The sequence below is a fragment of the Pristis pectinata genome, chromosome 22, assembly GCF_009764475.1.
Source record: "Pristis pectinata isolate sPriPec2 chromosome 22, sPriPec2.1.pri, whole genome shotgun sequence".
Lineage (NCBI taxonomy): Eukaryota > Metazoa > Chordata > Chondrichthyes > Rhinopristiformes > Pristidae > Pristis > Pristis pectinata.
The window spans coordinates 12,333,082-12,351,274 of record NC_067426.1 but is presented as its reverse complement, the minus strand read 5'-3'; the positions used below and the strand labels follow the sequence as shown (position 1 = coordinate 12,351,274).

At 40.3% G+C, this 18,193-nt stretch overlaps 1 protein-coding gene across 11 annotated transcripts in view; it reads right to left on the bottom strand.

Annotated features, from left to right (window-relative positions):
* Positions 1 to 18,193, bottom strand: part of LOC127581662 (phosphatase and actin regulator 4-like) — a 129,346-nt gene that overhangs the window by 3,136 nt on the left and 108,017 nt on the right. For 10 of the 11 annotated variants that reach the window (XM_052036246.1, XM_052036244.1, XM_052036243.1 and 7 more), the window contains 9 exons: positions 13,959 to 14,150; positions 12,443 to 12,793; positions 10,649 to 11,207; positions 7,949 to 8,157; positions 7,466 to 7,622; positions 6,182 to 6,237; positions 5,251 to 5,312; positions 3,173 to 3,310; positions 1,234 to 1,310 (listed from right to left, as the gene is read on the bottom strand). In XM_052036246.1, coding sequence (XP_051892206.1) covers positions 1,234 to 1,310; positions 3,173 to 3,310; positions 5,251 to 5,312; positions 6,182 to 6,237; positions 7,466 to 7,622; positions 7,949 to 8,157; positions 10,649 to 11,207; positions 12,443 to 12,761 — 1,577 coding nt within the window. In that variant the 5' untranslated portion in view covers positions 12,762 to 12,793; positions 13,959 to 14,150. The remainder of the gene's footprint in view (positions 1 to 1,233; positions 1,311 to 3,172; positions 3,311 to 5,250; positions 5,313 to 6,181; positions 6,238 to 7,465; positions 7,623 to 7,948; positions 8,158 to 10,648; positions 11,208 to 12,442; positions 12,794 to 13,958; positions 14,151 to 18,193) is intronic. The other variant, XM_052036252.1, reaches the window with a different exon arrangement.

Below are 18,193 nucleotides of genomic sequence, written 5' to 3'. Positions count from 1 at the left end.
GGCTCAAGGACAGCTTCTATCCCGCCGTTATAAGACGGTCCCCTAGCACGATAAGGTGGACTCTTGACTTCTCAATCACTCATTGTGACCTTGCACCTTACTGGCTACCTACACTGCACTTTCTCTGTAACGTTTAACACTTTATTTTGCACTATATTGTTTTTACCTTGCTCTACTTCAATACACTGTTGTAATGAATTGATCTGCAAGGACAGCATGCAAGACAAGTTTTTCCACTGTACCTCAGTATGTGACAATGATAAACCAATTTCCTAACATGGCACTGAGGGAGCATTGCAATGTTAGAGATGCCACCTTTGTGCTGAGATCTTAAATTGATGCTCTCTCTCTCTCTCCCCCACAAGGTAGCTTTGAAACATTCCATGGTGGCATTTCAATGAATAGCAAAGACATTTTCTCAGTTGCCTGAATGATATTTTTAATCTAATATTAAAAACAATGATTTGGTCTTGTTACCGACTTTGGAACCTCAGACTGCATATTACAACATGACTCCCGTTTAAAAATAATTGTGTGCTGGGAATCTTGAAAGTCATGAAAACGTGAAAAGCCTTTTCGTCGCTTCTCCCTACACTTTGACGGCTTAATAGATTAATCAATCACCCAATGGATAGCAGAATGTAGCAGTCAGGAGAGTTGCTGTCTGTTAGGTCCAGTAACCTGGGTTCAGACTTGCTTTACATATACAGCATGTATTGCCCTCCCTTGTGATTGCATGGATTTCCTTCAGGTGCTCTGGTTCCCCCCCTTATCCCAAAGATGTGCACACTCTATCTTCAAAGACTGCGAATATTGAGCAATTGAACTTTGAAGGCTGAGTTTGATAGATTTTTGCCAGGAATGTCACATGACGTGGATTCGAAGTAGTTACACGAGCCAAACTGCAGGCCAGTTGCGATCTAAATGAATGGTGAAGGGTTGTGAGGATGTAAGTGGCCCACTCACATCCTTGCTGATCTTACCCACAGCATCCGTGCACACAGAACGGAGTTGCAGCACAAGTCAACATTCAGAAGTGGAGAAAGTAGCTGATTCCCTCTTTATTGCCTTAGAAGAACAAAGGCAAATTGCAGCACACTAATGCCAGCAAAATGGACACCAAATTAGAAATCATTTCAACCCTAAATGTTTAACGCTAATTGGGTACAAGATTTAGAAAGTGAACTGATACTTTCTACGTGTTTGTTCCTTTGAGTAAAAAGCTGAATTTACCTTGTATACATTCTGCTTTCTTCATGCACCTCCATCTCTGTACTTTTGAATTCGTTTAGTTCTTTGCGTATTGCTGCCTGTAAGGGTGGAACCACAAGAGAAAGCTTTTGAAGTAAATCTTTATTTTATTCTAAATCATTGCATCAAAAAAAAGGATGCACAACTATTCTGTCAAAAGTATCTTCTGTACCATGCTGGCATTGCTAATGTAGCGCTCGCTAAGATCACCATCAGGCTAGCAGCCGACTTCTGTATGGAAAGGTACCTACCGGTGTGATCCATTTTGTTTTGTTTTTGAGGGGCACATATCATCCATACACAGGAGTTTAGACCAGCTTAAAGAAACAATGGGACAATTTCCTGACTCAAACAAAATGTGGAAGCCAATTCATTACAAACATATGCCTAAAGAATGATTTCATCTGAATAAAAGTGTTGAAGGTATTTGGTAGGATAAATGTTTCCACTTGTGGGAAGATTAAAAACTAGTGCCCATGAATATGAAATAGCTACTGATAATTCAAATTAGGATTTAGAAGACATTTCTTCAGTGAGCAATTGGAATATAGAAGTTGAAGCTGCAAATAACAGCTTTAACAATCAACAGGTTCATTTAAAACCGAGTTGAATAAGCATGTGGAAGAAAAGGGTAGAAGTATTTCTTGTCAAGCTGAGAGGAAAAGGGTGAGAGGAGACTTGCAGGCAATTAGTATGCTGACTGCCTGTTTCTTTAATGTTACGTAGCTACTGAGCACTTGTGATCTAAGGACTTTCAGAACTCTGAAGACTGGACCTCTTTCCCCCTCTTGTTGAGAAAACTAAGGACTATTAATGATATTGGAAGTGCTTGGTGTATTGATACCCATGAGATAACATTAATTTCACTTTAACACTTGTCAGATGACACTCTTAACTCAGAGCTCCTACACCACCAGCGACAGACCTGCAATCAATCACACTTCACATCCTGATGCTAAACATTGCAAACAGACCTCTGGCCTTGAATGTGTGTTATTGAAATATTTTCATCAGTTCAGTGGATGCACCAGTGAGGAATAATAAAGTGGATAAATGGTGGTTATCACATGGGACCCCAGAGGCTGGAAATGGAAAGATGGGAAAGGAACATCAAAAGAGAGAGTGAGATGCCAACACGTCTGCAAAAGGTGTTAATAATGGGGATTGTTGGATTGTGGAAGAGATCTGATCGTTAAGTACTAAGCACCTTTGACATCCCCTAATCTCAGTACCAAGGCTGGCCTGACCCCAGAAGAATGCCAAATGCTGGAAAGCAATAAAAATATTCTTTGCAGCCTGTGAAAAGATCTTTGTTGGGGGTTGGGGTTTGTGTTCAATGTACTCCCACGTTACGGCAGTTCACGTAACAGAAATTCACACTTACGAATTTCACAAATCACTACCATAGAATTTGAGACACGGAATAAAAAAATCATTTTTTTATGTGACAGAAAAAAATAAACTAAACAGACACAAACTGCGAAAGCAACAACAAATTGCCAATATTTGGCATTACGGAAAATCGTGATATAGCCTGTTTTATAAGAACCCAACCGCCCCCACTGTAACGTGGGTGTCTAAGTACCAACTTTGCATACGAGAAAGCCAAATACCCCAAACTGGGCAGATTGTAGGAAAACTACAAATAGTTCTTAAGAAAATAATGCATTTTCAATGAGTTACTCACAAACATAAGGATGTTTGTATTTCGTGTTGTGCACATATTCTATTATCCTAAATAGTCAATCAGAGAAATTTATTTCAAATGCATAAGTATGAATTGAAGCACAGTCCCAACAAGATTTGTTACAATTCGCACCAATTCTAAATGCAAGAATTAATGCCAATCCAAGCTCATGTTGTACGAAAGCAGTCAAATTTACAAAGACAACATTACAGCTAACGACAGCATTTTCACTACCTTATCTGCTGGTGTCAGTTTTGTCCATGGCTTATCCGCACGTCGATCATAGTCATGGGCATCCGTTACTTCAACGTATTCATGGAACCGCAGGATTTTTCTTGCCTGGAGTTCTGCCACTGTGGGTCTTTCACTGAGCTGATAATCAGAGAATATAGTCACAAAACAGTGAACAATATACTCGCCATGAAGGCTCATAGTAGTAATCAAAAGAACTTTTGTATCATACAATATTTGCCAATGTACCACATTCTAGAATTCTTAAACTGGGAAAAAGAACAAATAAACCATTTTAGAAATGCAGACAGAAGGAATGGGAAGAGTCACCTCTGTGCACCCTGAGATCATGGACAGCACAAGAGAAATACAAATAGGACTAGACTATTTGGACCTTTGAGCCTGCTCCAATATTCAGTGACAATGGGTGATCTACCTCAACAGCATTTTCTTGCCCTATGTCTATATCCCTTATTCCTTTAATATCCAGAAATCTATAATCTCTGCACTGAATGCAGCCAATAAATGAACCTCTACAGCCTTCTGGTGCAAAGATTTTCAAAGATTTACCATCCTTTGAGGGAAGAAACGTCTCCTCTCAGTTCTAAATTGCCCACCCCTAATTTTGATACTGTGATCCTTAGTTCTACACTCCTTGGCCAGGGAAAACATTATCCCTGCATTTACCCTATTGAGGCCCCTGAGAATATTGTACATTTCAATGAGGCCACCTCTTAATTTTCTAAACTCGAAAGAATAAGGGTCTAGTTTACTGAATCTCTCCTCATAATAGATCCACCATATTAGGAAGCAGCCAGGTGAATCTTTGCTGCACTCCCCCATTGCAACTATGTGTTCCTTTTAGGTAAGGAGGCCAGAAATGTACACAATTCACCAAGTGTATTCTCTTCAAGGCCATGTATAAAACTATTAGAAGCCATCCTCATTGCAAAAGGATTTGAATACAAGAGTAAAGGACAACATACCATCTGCCTTTCTAACTGCCTGCTGTACCAGACTGTCAGCTTTCAATAACTTGTCTACAAGGGCACCAGTTCCCTTTGAGCATCAACATCTTCCAATCTCTCACCATTTAAAAACAAACTGCTCATTCATGATTTTTCTACCATAATGGATAACCTCACATTTTTCTATCATAATGGACAATCTCACATTTTTCTATCTTGTATTCCTTCTACCATGTTTCCACCCACTTTGTCTAGATTCCTCTGAAGCCTCATCACTACTCATGTTCACACTTAGTTTTGTGTCATCAGCAAACTTAGAAATATTACACCTAGTCCCTTGTTGATATGGACAGAGTAGCTGGGATTCAGGCATGGATCCCTGTGTTATCCCACAAGTCACAGCCAACAAGCCTCAGCAGGACACATTTATTCCTATCCTTTGCTTTCTATTTGTTAATCAACTCTTAATCCATGTTAGTTAGTACAATACTCCAAATTCCACGTGCTCCATGTTCAGCAACCTCCTTTATGACACCTTATTGAAAACCTTCTGAAAATTCAAGAAAACAACACTTAGTGGTTCATTCTTATCAACTCCAATAGATTAATCAAACATTAATTACCTTTCATAAATCTATGCTGACTCTGCTGAGTCATATTATTATTTCTTGGCACCTTAACATCACACATCCTTTATTATAGTTGCCAGCATTTTTCCAATCATTGACAGCAGGCTAACAAGTCAATAGTTCATTTTCTCTCTCCCTTCTTTCTTGGATAGTGGGGTCACATTTGCTCCCCTCTGATCTCTAAGACCCATTACAGGATCGATAGAATTTTGGTACATGATAATCAGAGATTCACTCTCTCCACAGCTGCTTCTTTCAAAACTCTGGGAAAATTTGACTGTTCCCATTCCCAGGCTCACATTGATTCCAAGACCTGTTATGGAAGCATAAGTACAAAAAGGTTCTAGGTTTGGTTATATACCTAATTTTAGTTAAAAAAGCCACAAACTCAAGTTGAGGTGTCATAGTACCAATATAATTACAGTTCATTTTTTTCTTAATGCAGACCTTCATCCGACAAACTACCCATTTTATAGTCTGGTACCTTTCTAGTGAGCCGTCTCTTGATTTCCCGTTTTTCTGCCTGCTGTTGTTCTTCATCTTTATCTGTAGAGGTAATAAAGGAATTACTTCATCTGTTCCATTACTCAAGCTGAGATCAGAAGAGTCAACATCATATGCAGCACACGGAATTACACAATCAACAGTTTCATAAACATATTACCCTGAGTGCTAGCCACATAAATCCATAGAGTTTTTTTTACCAGGTTTAATCGCAACTGTCTTCTTCACCCAATTCTCCCCCACTCCCTACACCTTTCTGATTGTTTTCAAGAATCATCCTCTTGCCTTCCTGTTCCCAAACTAGCTCTTCCCATGCTCAACGCCACCATATCCCTTTCCCTGCAGCAGTGCAATTCTCATCGAGACATTATCAACACAGATAGGCAGATGAGCATGTGAAGGAGCAATCACCCGTTTACTAACTGAACCAGTGTATGAGAACCAATTCGAAAACTGAGTACCATCCATGATCAGGAAGCTGCAGAGGTAATAAAACAGCGGATCTGCCTCACCCAATCAGTACTCAGAAAATTATTTTAGTGATGGCACCACAGCAATCCTGCTTTAAAAATAACAGCAACTCTGCAACAATCAAAAGCATGACTCTCAGGCAAGAAGACATTTCAAACAGATTTTATGAAAAGAAAATGGGGGACACAGTGGCCCTGAATTTGGGGAACTTTTACAAGGCTATCCCCAAGGATATCATGTTGATGAAAGTAACATTCAGTCACAATCCCAGACAAGTATCCCAAGTTGTAATTTCATAGAGTTTCTATTTATCCCCATTTCTCCACAAGCACCAGGATGCTTAAAAAGTTAAATAACCAGTAATGATTAAAATCACAGCTTCCCATTACAGTTTGAACTAAATTAGCATCTGGAGATAGAAGAATAGAAAATATACTAACTTTTAAGGATATTTCTTTGCTCCAGTTCTTCCGCAGTTGGCCTTTGACTCAGACGCCTGATGAAGTGGAGGATAAATTATTACTTGTGTCAGGTCTGTCCACAGTTGGCTCAGTTTTAAAAAGCAATAGCAGTGCCTTAAGATTGAACACGTCACACTAAGTGGATCAAATGCTCAATCTGTCCCCCTTTTAAAAACTGTGCATAACATCCAATAGTAGCATGTCAAACATCTACCTGTACCGAGATCAACTAATTCAGTACAACCGGAGAACTGTACTCGAAGCTTATGGGTATGTGTGGCTATGATACCTCATTAAGTATTCCTTTACGTCTGGGATACATACACCTCTGAATTTCATTCTTTCCTGTCCTGCACTTATCTTCCTGGAGGCCGTGTGGTATTGAAAGGGATGCGAGAGTGTGTGCAAATACTGGTTTGTATGACACATTCTGAACTGCTTTGGAGTGTTGGCATGTTGCAAAATGGATCACTCTCCTGCTGCTTGGTGTACAAATGGTGCAGGGATATTGCTGAGCCGTTAACCAGTTGCTGGCAGCTGGCAAAACACAGTCACACCTGTTGTTCCAAGAACCATACTATTTAAATGTGGGAACCGTCAAATATTTGGAGGCACATGTACCAATGTGGGAAACAGTGTACTACTAATAAGACTACCAACGCCCAAGTCTTGAAAGTCGTTCACAATCCACATTGAAAAAAATAAGACTTGAATTTATAGGGTAGTTTTGCCTGTCTCAGGACATTCTAAAGCACTTTACAGCCAATGAAATAACAAGTTCAGCCACCTTTGTCATGCAAGGATAGTCTATTTATGCACAGCAAGCTTCTCCAAAGAGCATGATAATAGATAAGCTATTTATTTTTAGTGTTGCTGGTTAGGAGATAAATATTGGTTGAGACACATCCTGTACCCAAGTTCTTTTCCAAATATCCCTGGGATCTTTTACACCTATCTGGGAACTAACAGGGCTTTTACTTCCAAATGGCAGTATTTCCAATGATGCAGCACTCCCTCAGTACTGCATGGGAAGTGTTAACCTATAGAGTGAGTGCTGGAATGGGGCTTGAACCAAAATTTTAACTCAAAGGCAGAAGTGCTACCCACTAAGCCTCAATGATAATAAAGCTCACTCAGTACCTTAATATCCATTCTATCACCGTCAGACAACATGATGAGCAAGTAAACAATGTGAACAGGAAAAGCAGTGTTCTCTATAGGACTGAGGTACCTACTATCCATTCCATTCAGACGACTCCCTACCTGATGAGAGCTGTTCCAATCTGCTGTCGAATCTCAAGCCTCTCCTGATCAGATTGGCGAGGTAGTATGTTCTTCTCTATAAGTTCCTGTTTTGTAGGTCTGTTGCTCAGTTTGAGAGCTAAGGTATCTTTTCGCTTTACCTTACTGGCCAACGAATCTACACAGTTTTGACAGAGGATGTTTAAGACGACAAGATATGTGGACTATTGCTCAGAAGAAATAGCTACTTTCTTATGTACGATCCTTTGCTATTTCGTGGAAACAATCCACTTACCAAAATATAAAAAATTATCCAGATCATTATTTCAGGCAAGGCACATTAAATCTGCGAAAGGGCACATTTCACTCATTCAGCTAGAGTTATGGCCAGTTGGTCTAGGTTTCAGCACTAATTTGACACTTCCTACTTTTCAATGCTTGCTCAAGTTGATCAACTTTTTTGTTTGCATGCATAAAATTTAAGTCAGTGAATTAAATACATACTGGGCTGATCATCTTCCTCATCCTCATCATTGTCATCCCTGTATAGTACTGGACCATCATCATCAGAATCACTTGTGTCTTCATCCTGTCTCACGAGCTCTGGAATGATAATGACCGTTGAAACTAATGCTGGATCATCCTGCTTCTCGAACCTTTGTTCTGTCTGTTCCTCCTCCTCTTCATCCTCAGTGTTCTCATCATCAGAGGGGCTGGCGATCAGGTTACAATACAGAAGGTTAGCTAGTTAATGAAAGGCATGACAAGTGCCATACATGGGAAGTAGTACACCAGCCTCAACATCAACAGAATTAACTATCATGAAGACTCAACAGATTAGTAGATTGACAGAGACAGATCTGATGAAATTCAACACAAGAAGAATAATTACCAATAACGTATCGCATTGAAGCAGGCCAGCTGGCCAATTCATTCAATGCTAGTGCTTGGACTTCACCCCTTCCTCAAACATCATTTCCTTTCCACCTAACTTTAAAAAAAAATCTGACTGTACTTAAAATCCATATTTCTATATTCCCTTACAACACACGAGGCAGACATTCAACCTGCCTGTTTCTATCTCCTCCCCAAAATCCACAAGGAGGACTGTCCCGGCAGACCTGTTGTCTCCACATGCTCTTGCCCCACGGAGCTTGTATCCTTGTACCTGGACACTATCCTGTCCCCTTGGTCCAATCCCTTCCCACCTACGCCCGTGACACATCACACGCTCTCCAACTCTTCCATAGCTTTAGTAACTGCGATCTGCATCTTCCTGTTGCCAGTCACTTCAACTCCCCCTCCCACACAATCAGTGATATGTCAGTCCTCGGCCTCCTCCACTGCCAGGAGAATTCCAAGTGCAAACTGGAGGAACAGCACCTCATTTTCCGTCTTGAAACCTTGCAGCCTAACGGCATGAACATTGAATTCTCCCACTTCAGGTAATTCCAGCCCCCCTTCACCACCCCCCCCCCCCCCACCATGCTGCTTCTCTTCTTCCCTTTCCTAGCTTTATCCCCCCTCTCTCTCCTTACCTTTGACCCATCCCCCGGTGGATCTGCTCTCCCCTCCTCCCCCGCACCTGCCTATCACTATCTCTTACCTGCATCTACCTATCACCACCTTGTGCTCACCCCGCCTCCCCGCTTTTGTCCACCCAACACTGCTCTGCTTTTCCCTCCTATATATTGGGCTTCCCCTTTTCCCATCTTCAGTCCTGATGAAGAGTCCTGACCTGAAACGTTGACTGCCTGCTTTTCTCCACAGATGCTGCCTGGTCTGCTGAGTTCCTCCAGCATCATCGTGTTTTTCATCTAGATTCCAGCATCTGCAGTCCTTTGTTTCTTCAACCTATCAAGTCTATGCCAAACAATCCCATTCCACCACTAAATTTTCCCTATAATGTATTCTCTGATCAACTCCCCCAGATTCTCCCACTTACGATTACATTTGAGGCAATTTAGAATGGCATATTAACCTTCCACTGTGCACATCTCTGGGATATGGAAGGAAACCACAACATCTCATATTTGATAAAATTATTACTTTTAAGCATTTAGACAGACATCTAATTAGATAAGGCGTAGAAGCATGCGATCCAAATGCAGGCAACTGGGATTGGTGCAGATGGGCAAAAAGGTCAGCACGGATGTGTTGGGCTAAAGTGCCTATTTCTGTGCTGTGGGGCTATGACCTTAAGAAAACTGACACAGTCACAAGGAGAACATGCAAAGAGCACCAGGTCAGGACTGAACTCAGATCGTTGGCGCTGTGAGGCAGCAACTCTACAAGCTGTGCCAATCTGCTATTTCCACACTTTAATCAATTTAGGTTTCCATTTGTCAAATGCTATACATTCAGGTTTAGAAGTTGCAACACCAGATCATCAGGGTTTTTGCATTTAGTATCTTCATATTAAAAATAGTGCCATTATGCAAAGATCTGTGAATTCTGGTCAACAATCCTCCTCAACTAATTGAAGAAGCCAGAGCCCTATTTCCAGAAGCTAATTCAGATGGACATGAACTCACAGCACAAGATCCACCCGATCTTGGGACCAGTTAGCAGCAGTACTCAGATGGTGATTGTGGCTAAAAGCTCCATTGGGTCATGTGGTATGTTGGAGCTACTTTACAATGGCTGGAATTGAGATACGTTCATGTTTGGGGGAGAGGATAGGAAACTGTTCTGCTGCATCCAATGGAACCAAAACTTGGGATGTTGAGGCTAGTGTCATGTAAAATGGACAGTTCCATTACTGGACCACTTGGACCATAAGATATAGGAGGAGAATTAGGCCATTCGGCCCATCTAGACTGCTCCACCATTCAATCATGGCTGACTTTTTTTTTTAAACCCCATTCTTCTGCCTTTTCCTCATAATCCTTAACCCCCTTACTAATCAAGAACTTATCAGTCTCTGCCTTACATACACCCAATGACTTGGCTTCCTCTGCCCTTCTACAGATTCACCACCCTCTGGCTGAAGAAATTCCTCATCTTAGTTTTAAAGGGACGTCCCTTTATTCTGAGGCTGTGCACTCGGATCCTAGACTCTCCTACTAATGGAAATATACTCTTCACGTCCACTCTATCCAGGCCTTTCAGTATTCGGTAGGTTTCAATGAGATCCCTCCTTCTCACCTTGAGGAACAGAACATTAAAACTGAGAACACTTATTGAACAAAAATCCACACTCACCATTTTAACTTTTCCAAGGTGACTTGCAATCCTCTGTTCTTATTAGCATCTTCTATGGCAGTCTCAAAAAGCTGCGACTTTGCTGTATTTGAAGCATCAGCTGCCGTGATGACCGGTCGAGGGCTACAGAGTGCTTGCTGGATCATTATGTGCAAGGGAACTTGGGACTGACGATTTGGAAGGAGTTCGGAGTCAGAGTTGTCATCAGACGACGAATGAGGCTGCTGATCTGGTTCTTTCTCACGCTGTACAGTGGTGTGACAGAATGTCAGTGCGGGTGGAGTAGCTTTGACTGTTGGTCTCGGTGGGAGGGACTGTCGAGGAGCAGGTTCTGGAGCAGAAGGTGGGCGTGAAGGCAATGATGGTGATGACACGGGTGCGTGCACTGATGTCGGTACTTTCGTTGGTAATTGTACTCTCTCCTTGCTCTCACACACATTTTGAGTAGTGTTGTTTGGCTCGGTCACAGGTGTGTTGAAGCTTATCCTCCTGTGTGGCACTGGTGGCGAATGCTTACCTGGCAAAACTAAGCCAGGGGTCATGACGTGACTAAGTTCCGCTGAAATAGAATATTGCGAATTGAGTTGATGTTCCAAAACTCGCCTGTTTTAAACAATGCAGTACTATTCATTGCTTAGAAACACACGCCTTGTCCTGATAAGGGCATCGCAAAACCTTCTGCGTGAAACAAACAGCAAGGCAATAGTTTTGCAATGTTTACCTGGACAAAATAAAATATCCTAAGGCAGGCAATAGTGGACAGTGTATGAAAATATTAAATAGGGCATTATGTTTAGTATAAGGTTGAGCATTCCTCTCCTCAGTTTCCTACATTTGAGACTATCTCGAAAGAACACAAGTTAAACTTCAATTAAGCACAGCTTCATGGCCCAAGCTCTTACACCAGCATGAGATATGTGCAGACACCAGATTTATGACATCAGAGGAACAACTGAGTAATGCTGCTATATATGGACACAGGGCAAAAGGGAGAGGTTATTTCACAAATTTGAAGGTTTTTTTTTACCATTGTACACAAAGATTGAAGGGAGCTCATTATTCGATGCGCTCATCCTTGAACTTCACTCAATTAGAATTAATCGGAATCATCATTGAATTCCTAAACTCTCACAATCCTGTCCTAACTTTTCAAACCTATTTCAAAGTTAAAATAAATGTTCAATTTTCTAAAACAAATGCTCTCATCATTTGACGTTCAGTTATTTTCTCCTGGCACTCAAGAGTTTGGATAATAAAACTATAAAGGCTTCTTTTTCACTCAGCCAATATCCAAAATACCAGATTGACAAGGCGGACAACATGCATTTGAATCAATTATAAAATATATAGTCACATCAAATTCTGAAGAACTGCTGTTCAGAGAATTTTTATTGAACCCACATGTACCAAATCAATTAGAATTCTGCCTTTTCTTGAAAGAATTAATCCTGTTTATTCATTCCAATCTTTCAAGAGAACATGTCCACTGTGCTCAGCAGTAGTCAAATAATCTCAGTCAAGTCTCCCCCTTCATTAATGTCAAAGCAGAGATCCAATTTCATTCTAAAGAGATAAAATAATCCATTGCCTCATCTTCAGTGATCAGCAGAGTGTATCATTCAGACAAACTGATCATAAATTTAGCTTCCAATAAACTCTTGGCAAATTGTCTTCTTACATTCGCAAATCAGTAAAGAGGTAAATGACATTTATAATGCCTTTCTATTTCAGCATTAAATTCTACCTTCAGCTTTTAATACAAAGTGTGCCATGCAGTTGCATGCCATGACTCACCAAATAAAGGATTGCTATTCCGGTTAGGTTTTGGAGGTGGGATGGGAGGTTGCTTAGCAGGGGCCGTGGTAGTCGAGGTGACAGCTGCGCTTGAAACAGTGGTGGTAGTATCTGTAGTGGCGGCCAAAGATTCAGTGGTACTGGAGGTAGTGACAGAACATGAAGTAGAGAAAGAGGAGATAATGGGGGAGATATCCTTGGCGTTAGTCACATTGGCTCCAGAATCTTTCACCTGCCCCTCGCCTGCTTCCAGAGTGGGAGCTGACATAGGTCTTTTGGGAGGAAGCAAAGCCTGTTTCTGCTCACGAATGGGCTCCATTTCTGACAATGGTCGTCTCTCCACAGCCTCTGCTGGGTAATAACATTGAAAGTAGACGTACATCAGGCAAAGCAATGCAAGCACGTGAGAATGACAAGCACATAAAAACACAAATATAAACTTAGCAGTTGTGCACTGTCAATGTACTTAGAAAAGAATGGTTTTCACTAAAAAACAGACATGTATATATGGAAAAAAGGATTAGATGGCACTTCGCTCTCAATCTTTTGAACTACAACACTGGAACAAAAAACTGATTTATAAAGCCACTATGATATCCCTTTTAGGGGACATGCTCAGTTCTTTAACTGGACCTGTCTACAATAACCTTGTTTCATTGACTTTTACCCTTCTTTTATTTTTGGTGGTTGGGGGCGGGGGGAGGGGGGGGGTGGGAAGGATTACATTGATTTATTTTTAAACCAGAACTACTTTCTTCTGCAAATGACAAGTATCTTCCCCTCTATCCACCCACTCCACAGGCCAAAACCCACAAAATTTAAGTACAATTTAGGATACCTTCCCAATATCCAAGCAGAAATTCAGGGTATTATTCAACAGTTTGAAAGGGAAAACCATGTTGGTCAGTAAGCAAGATCCTGAGGAACGTAGTAAATTTACAGAACTCACTTAGTTCAAGCCCAACGTTTTCAGTTTGGTAAATCAACCAAAAAGGTTTTGCAAGTGGTACAGAACAAAAGAGAAAGCTGGCCATACAAAACATGTTTTGCATCTTTAAGTCAAACAGGATCCTACTTCGGAATGAAACACATTGAAGAATCTGAAAAAATGTGTTAGCAGAAATTAATTGCACTCCTGGAATGGTTTTTAGCTTTCTAAATCAGATTACACTACTGTTGTTCATCTATACAAGCACTGAACCAAACTCAAAATATATTTACCTAGTTCCAAGTTTATAGTCATAAAGTTTGGAAAGATGTCTGTGGGTGAGAATAGGTCAGTGTCCTGCCTTTTTGAGCTGATTTACTAGTAAAAAAACTGGTTACTTCTAAAAATTAATTTCAAGTACTGCATGTCATTTATACTATAAATAAGAGAATGTTATTCTCGGTCATCTTCCTATACGTCATATATAAAACAGTAACAAAAGGTGTTTTCATAAGTGACCAACCAGAAAAAGCTTAATGCCTTGTAATTTAAAAAAAACAGTCCCTTTTCACGGTTTTGATTTCTTACCTTTCGTTTTTTGAGGTTCTTCAACAGAGCTAATTTTTTCCTCACCATCCTGTGGAGGTTTTGAAACGCTTGATCTTTTTTCAGCTCAAGCTGCTGCTTCTGGCTCCTTTGAGGTGGACAACTCACCCACAGGGACTGTATGACCATTCTTTAGTGTACTGTTCTGGACAGGTTTGCTGTTAATTTCCCCATCTGCAAAATGTGAAAGAAAGAACCCCATTTTTGACACAGATATTGAGGTGACTATTTTTTTAATAGCAGGAAGATCGAGAGCCAGTGGAAACATACTTAACTGGCAGAGAGTCTAGAAATGAAACTAACGAGAGTTTTTAATCTTACATTGCAAGCTATGATCTGGAATGCGTGGTCTTCCAAGGATGGAGGAGGCCAATTCAATAGTGATTTAAAAAAAATGAAAAAAAAATACTCAAAACAGTAAAATTTGCAGGGCTGGGGGTAGGGATTGTAGAAAAAGGCAGAGAGGTAGGTGGCAGGAATAATTCTTTCTTGAAACTGCACGAACACAATGGCTTGAATGGTTAAATTCTGTCTTGCATAGTTCACACTATTTCACTCTATAAACTTGCAGCAAAACAAAATGATACTTGAGTGTGAGAAATGTCCTATAACAAACCTGTTCTCTCAACATAACTGTTACTGCTCACACAGTATGCCCATAAAAATTCCTGTGTAGCCAGAGGACCATTTATTTCTGTCCTGCTACCTTCTCCTTTCTATACATCAGCTTTCTCAATCTTTCTTCACCTCTTAGCTCCATGAGGCATTTCCATCTGTTTGGCAGTCTCCACTGCATCACTTTTCATGAATCTCTACCTTTACCCTTCTCTCTGTGGTCCGTGAAATGACTCAGGCTTTCCTCTACCACAATTACTTCTTAGAAGTTTATGCCTTGACATTCCAAAGTACTCCTGGTATATCTGACGGATATCCACCATGAACCTTCCTGTATCCAATAAGTATTGGCCATGAGTTTCCCTCTTGCTCTGAACACTCATGGAATTGATGCTGAAAACAAGATGTGAAGGGCACTAAGTTGACTGAGAAATTCAGCCTCCATCCTATCAATCACTTTGATACACACTAACTGCCAATTTGCAGAGACTACATCTAGGAGAACTGTGAACAATTTTGGTTCCCCCATTTTAAGAATGGTATTATTTTATAAGAGGTTTATGAGGATGATCCTTGCTACAGAGGGTTGTCCTACAAGGTTAAAACAGGTCAGGATACTACTCATTCAAGTTTAGAAGAATGAGAGGTGACCTTATATCACGATGCAAGATTCTTAGGAGTCTAGACAGAGTAGATACTGAAATGAAGTTTCCTTTCATGGGGAGAGTCCAGAGGACATTGTCTCAGAATAGGACCCTGACGAGGAAGAACAACTTCTGAGGGTTGAGCGTCTTTGGAACTCCTTGCCATAGAGAGCTGAGGAGGGGGGTGGGTCAAAGTCCATGGGTATTTTTTAAGGCTGAAACAGATAGGTTCCTCATCAGTGAGCGAATTGAGGGTTATGGGGAAACGGCAGGAGACAGACTTGAGGAATGTCAGATCAGCCAGGATCCTATTGAATGGGTGACTCTCATCTCTACTATTATTTTCTTATTGGAGGGCATGCATGAACAGTTGCCGAGAAGGATTCATGCAGCCAATCTTATGGCGATAACGTTATAAAATCATGCTTCCTCTACACACTCGACATTCGTCACCTATCACCTCCATCTTCATCTTCATTCACAAAGCTCCACTTCCCTACTGCCAATTGGAAATTGAACAGATCCCAATACTGGGTTGGCCAAAACTTGCCAAGCCGGCTCCTCTGTATTTGTTTAACTAACAAATATGTTCAAACTAAGGGGCAAAAATCCTAATTTTTAAATTTTTTTTATCAGTTCCTGAAACAGTGCCCAAGAGATCAACATTTAATTCCTGAAAATCCCAGAACAATCATGTCAGGCAGGGAACTGTATGTACATCCAAGTGTGACTAAATTAACAAGCTGACAATTATTAATATTTGCAGCAGGGGACACCCAGGTTAGAATAAAATCCATTTATATTTTGAGGGAAATGAAGGTCATTCATTCCTCAATGTATTTTTCTCCATTTTCAAGTAGTCCCAGAACACCTACTGACAAATTTTTTTCCTCTGTTTCCTGCATTGTCATCTTCAGCTGGTCATTGCAAACTATTTCAAAGGGTGCAGAAATAAGAGTACACCAGCTGCTCGTTCAGTAAAATCATGACTAAATCTCTACCTCAATTTCACTAGCCCACCGTATCCCATTAATACTTCATTCCTTAATGCTCAACACCTCAGACTTTGTCCGGAATGTGTTCAATGAATTAAGAATCCACCATCTTGAGCTGGAGAATTTTTAAGATTCACGACCCTGAGTAAAGAGATTTCCTCATCCCAGTCCTAAATGGTTAAATCCCTTATCCTAAGAAGATGATTCTGAATTCCAAACTCTCCTGCTAGGAGAAACAATTTACCTGTCAATGAAACCTCCTTCTTCCAAATTCCAGATCAGAGCAACCACGTGCAATTATTGCACTTATTTAATGAAAGTCCTTCCAAAGGTGGTTCCAAAAATATCTTGAAATAACAGAATCACAACATTTTGCAATATAAAATGGTGTGCAGCCCAACTTGGCTACAATGCCCTGAGAGTTCATGTACTTCACGACTGAGTCTTGGTCCTTTCTCGATGCACTAACATTAAGAAGAAAAATCTACAGAAATTCCTTCTGCATTGACCAACCAAAACCAATTCTATATTGCGAGTGTACCTTCATCACACAGAACTGCAATGGTCCATAGCAGTGGCTCACCACACCTTTCTCAAGGGCATCCAGGACTGACAATAAACACCAGCCTTTGCAAATGACACTGAGTCATTCTGAGAATCAGCATATATTACAAAGTGCTTTTTGACCAATACTGCAGTTTTTACAACAATATCACAAACACTGGAGATTACCGATTAACAAACAACTTGAAAGGTGGGGTTTGAAGCTCACTGGAACCAGTTACACTGGCAAGTGGGACTGGAACCAGATTCTAATTTTCTATTGCAAATTGCAACCATGAGGTGAAAAATGTTTAAATTAATTGGTGGCTTTTAAGTACCAGTTATAAAAGTTGCAACACAGGGATACAGCTGTCTACTTGCATTAGTGATGTCTCTGAAAGAGATATCCAATTAATCGCATTCTTCTACTCTTTCCCAATAACAGTTTCCTTTTGAAGAATTTGTCCATTTTCCTTCAGAAAATTACTACTAAGGACCTGTTTTCACCACCCTTTCAGGCAGTTCATTCCAAATCATAACACACCAGTTGCAGTGAAAACAAAATCTCTTGTACCTTTTCATTCTTTGGTCCCTTCCATACATTTACTAACCATCCTACTGAAAACCATCTCTCCTATATATGCATGTTATAATGGGCCCACTTAAAGCTTGCCACAAACTATATATTAATACACTGCTAAAAAAGAAAATTTAAAAAGCTTACTTCGCATAAAATGAATTTTCAGGGTGAGCTTGCTAATTCTGCAGAAGATTTATCTACTTCAAAATCCTAGTTACTGACCCAATTTTAAAAGAAAGATTAACATCTCTAGTGTGAATACATTAGCTAGATATGTGACAAATCCTGTCACTGTCCTTCTAAAATTATTACATTTTGAAATGCAAGGAGTTAGGTTGGTGTGTTGATACATTTTGCTTATTAAGAAAATACTCAGAATGACAGCAATCTCAAAAATCCTATTAAATGCAGAAAATTACATGTCAAAACTAATGAAAATGCCTTGTGAGCTCTGAGACCCTTTCCTAAACTATTTTTACTGCAAACTTCTCTTTGTGGACTGCAACATTAGAGATAAAAATCATTTATAAATCTGCATCTTAGATTAATACAAGCCTCTAAATGTTAAGCACAAGTTCTTCAGAATCCTGATATACAGAATCTATCCATCTGTCGCTGGGTCAAAGCCCTGGAACTCCCTTCCTAACAGCACTGAGAGAATATCCACACTTCAAGAACTGCACTGGTTCAAGAACCGGCTCACCACCAGGGCAACCAGTGATGGGCAGTTAAATGCTGGCTCATCCTGTGAAGACTGCATCCCTTGAATGAATGAATATATATATAGGACAAATTTATATGAGGGTCAGTGGCAAAGCTGGTCAAAGAATAAAACAATGA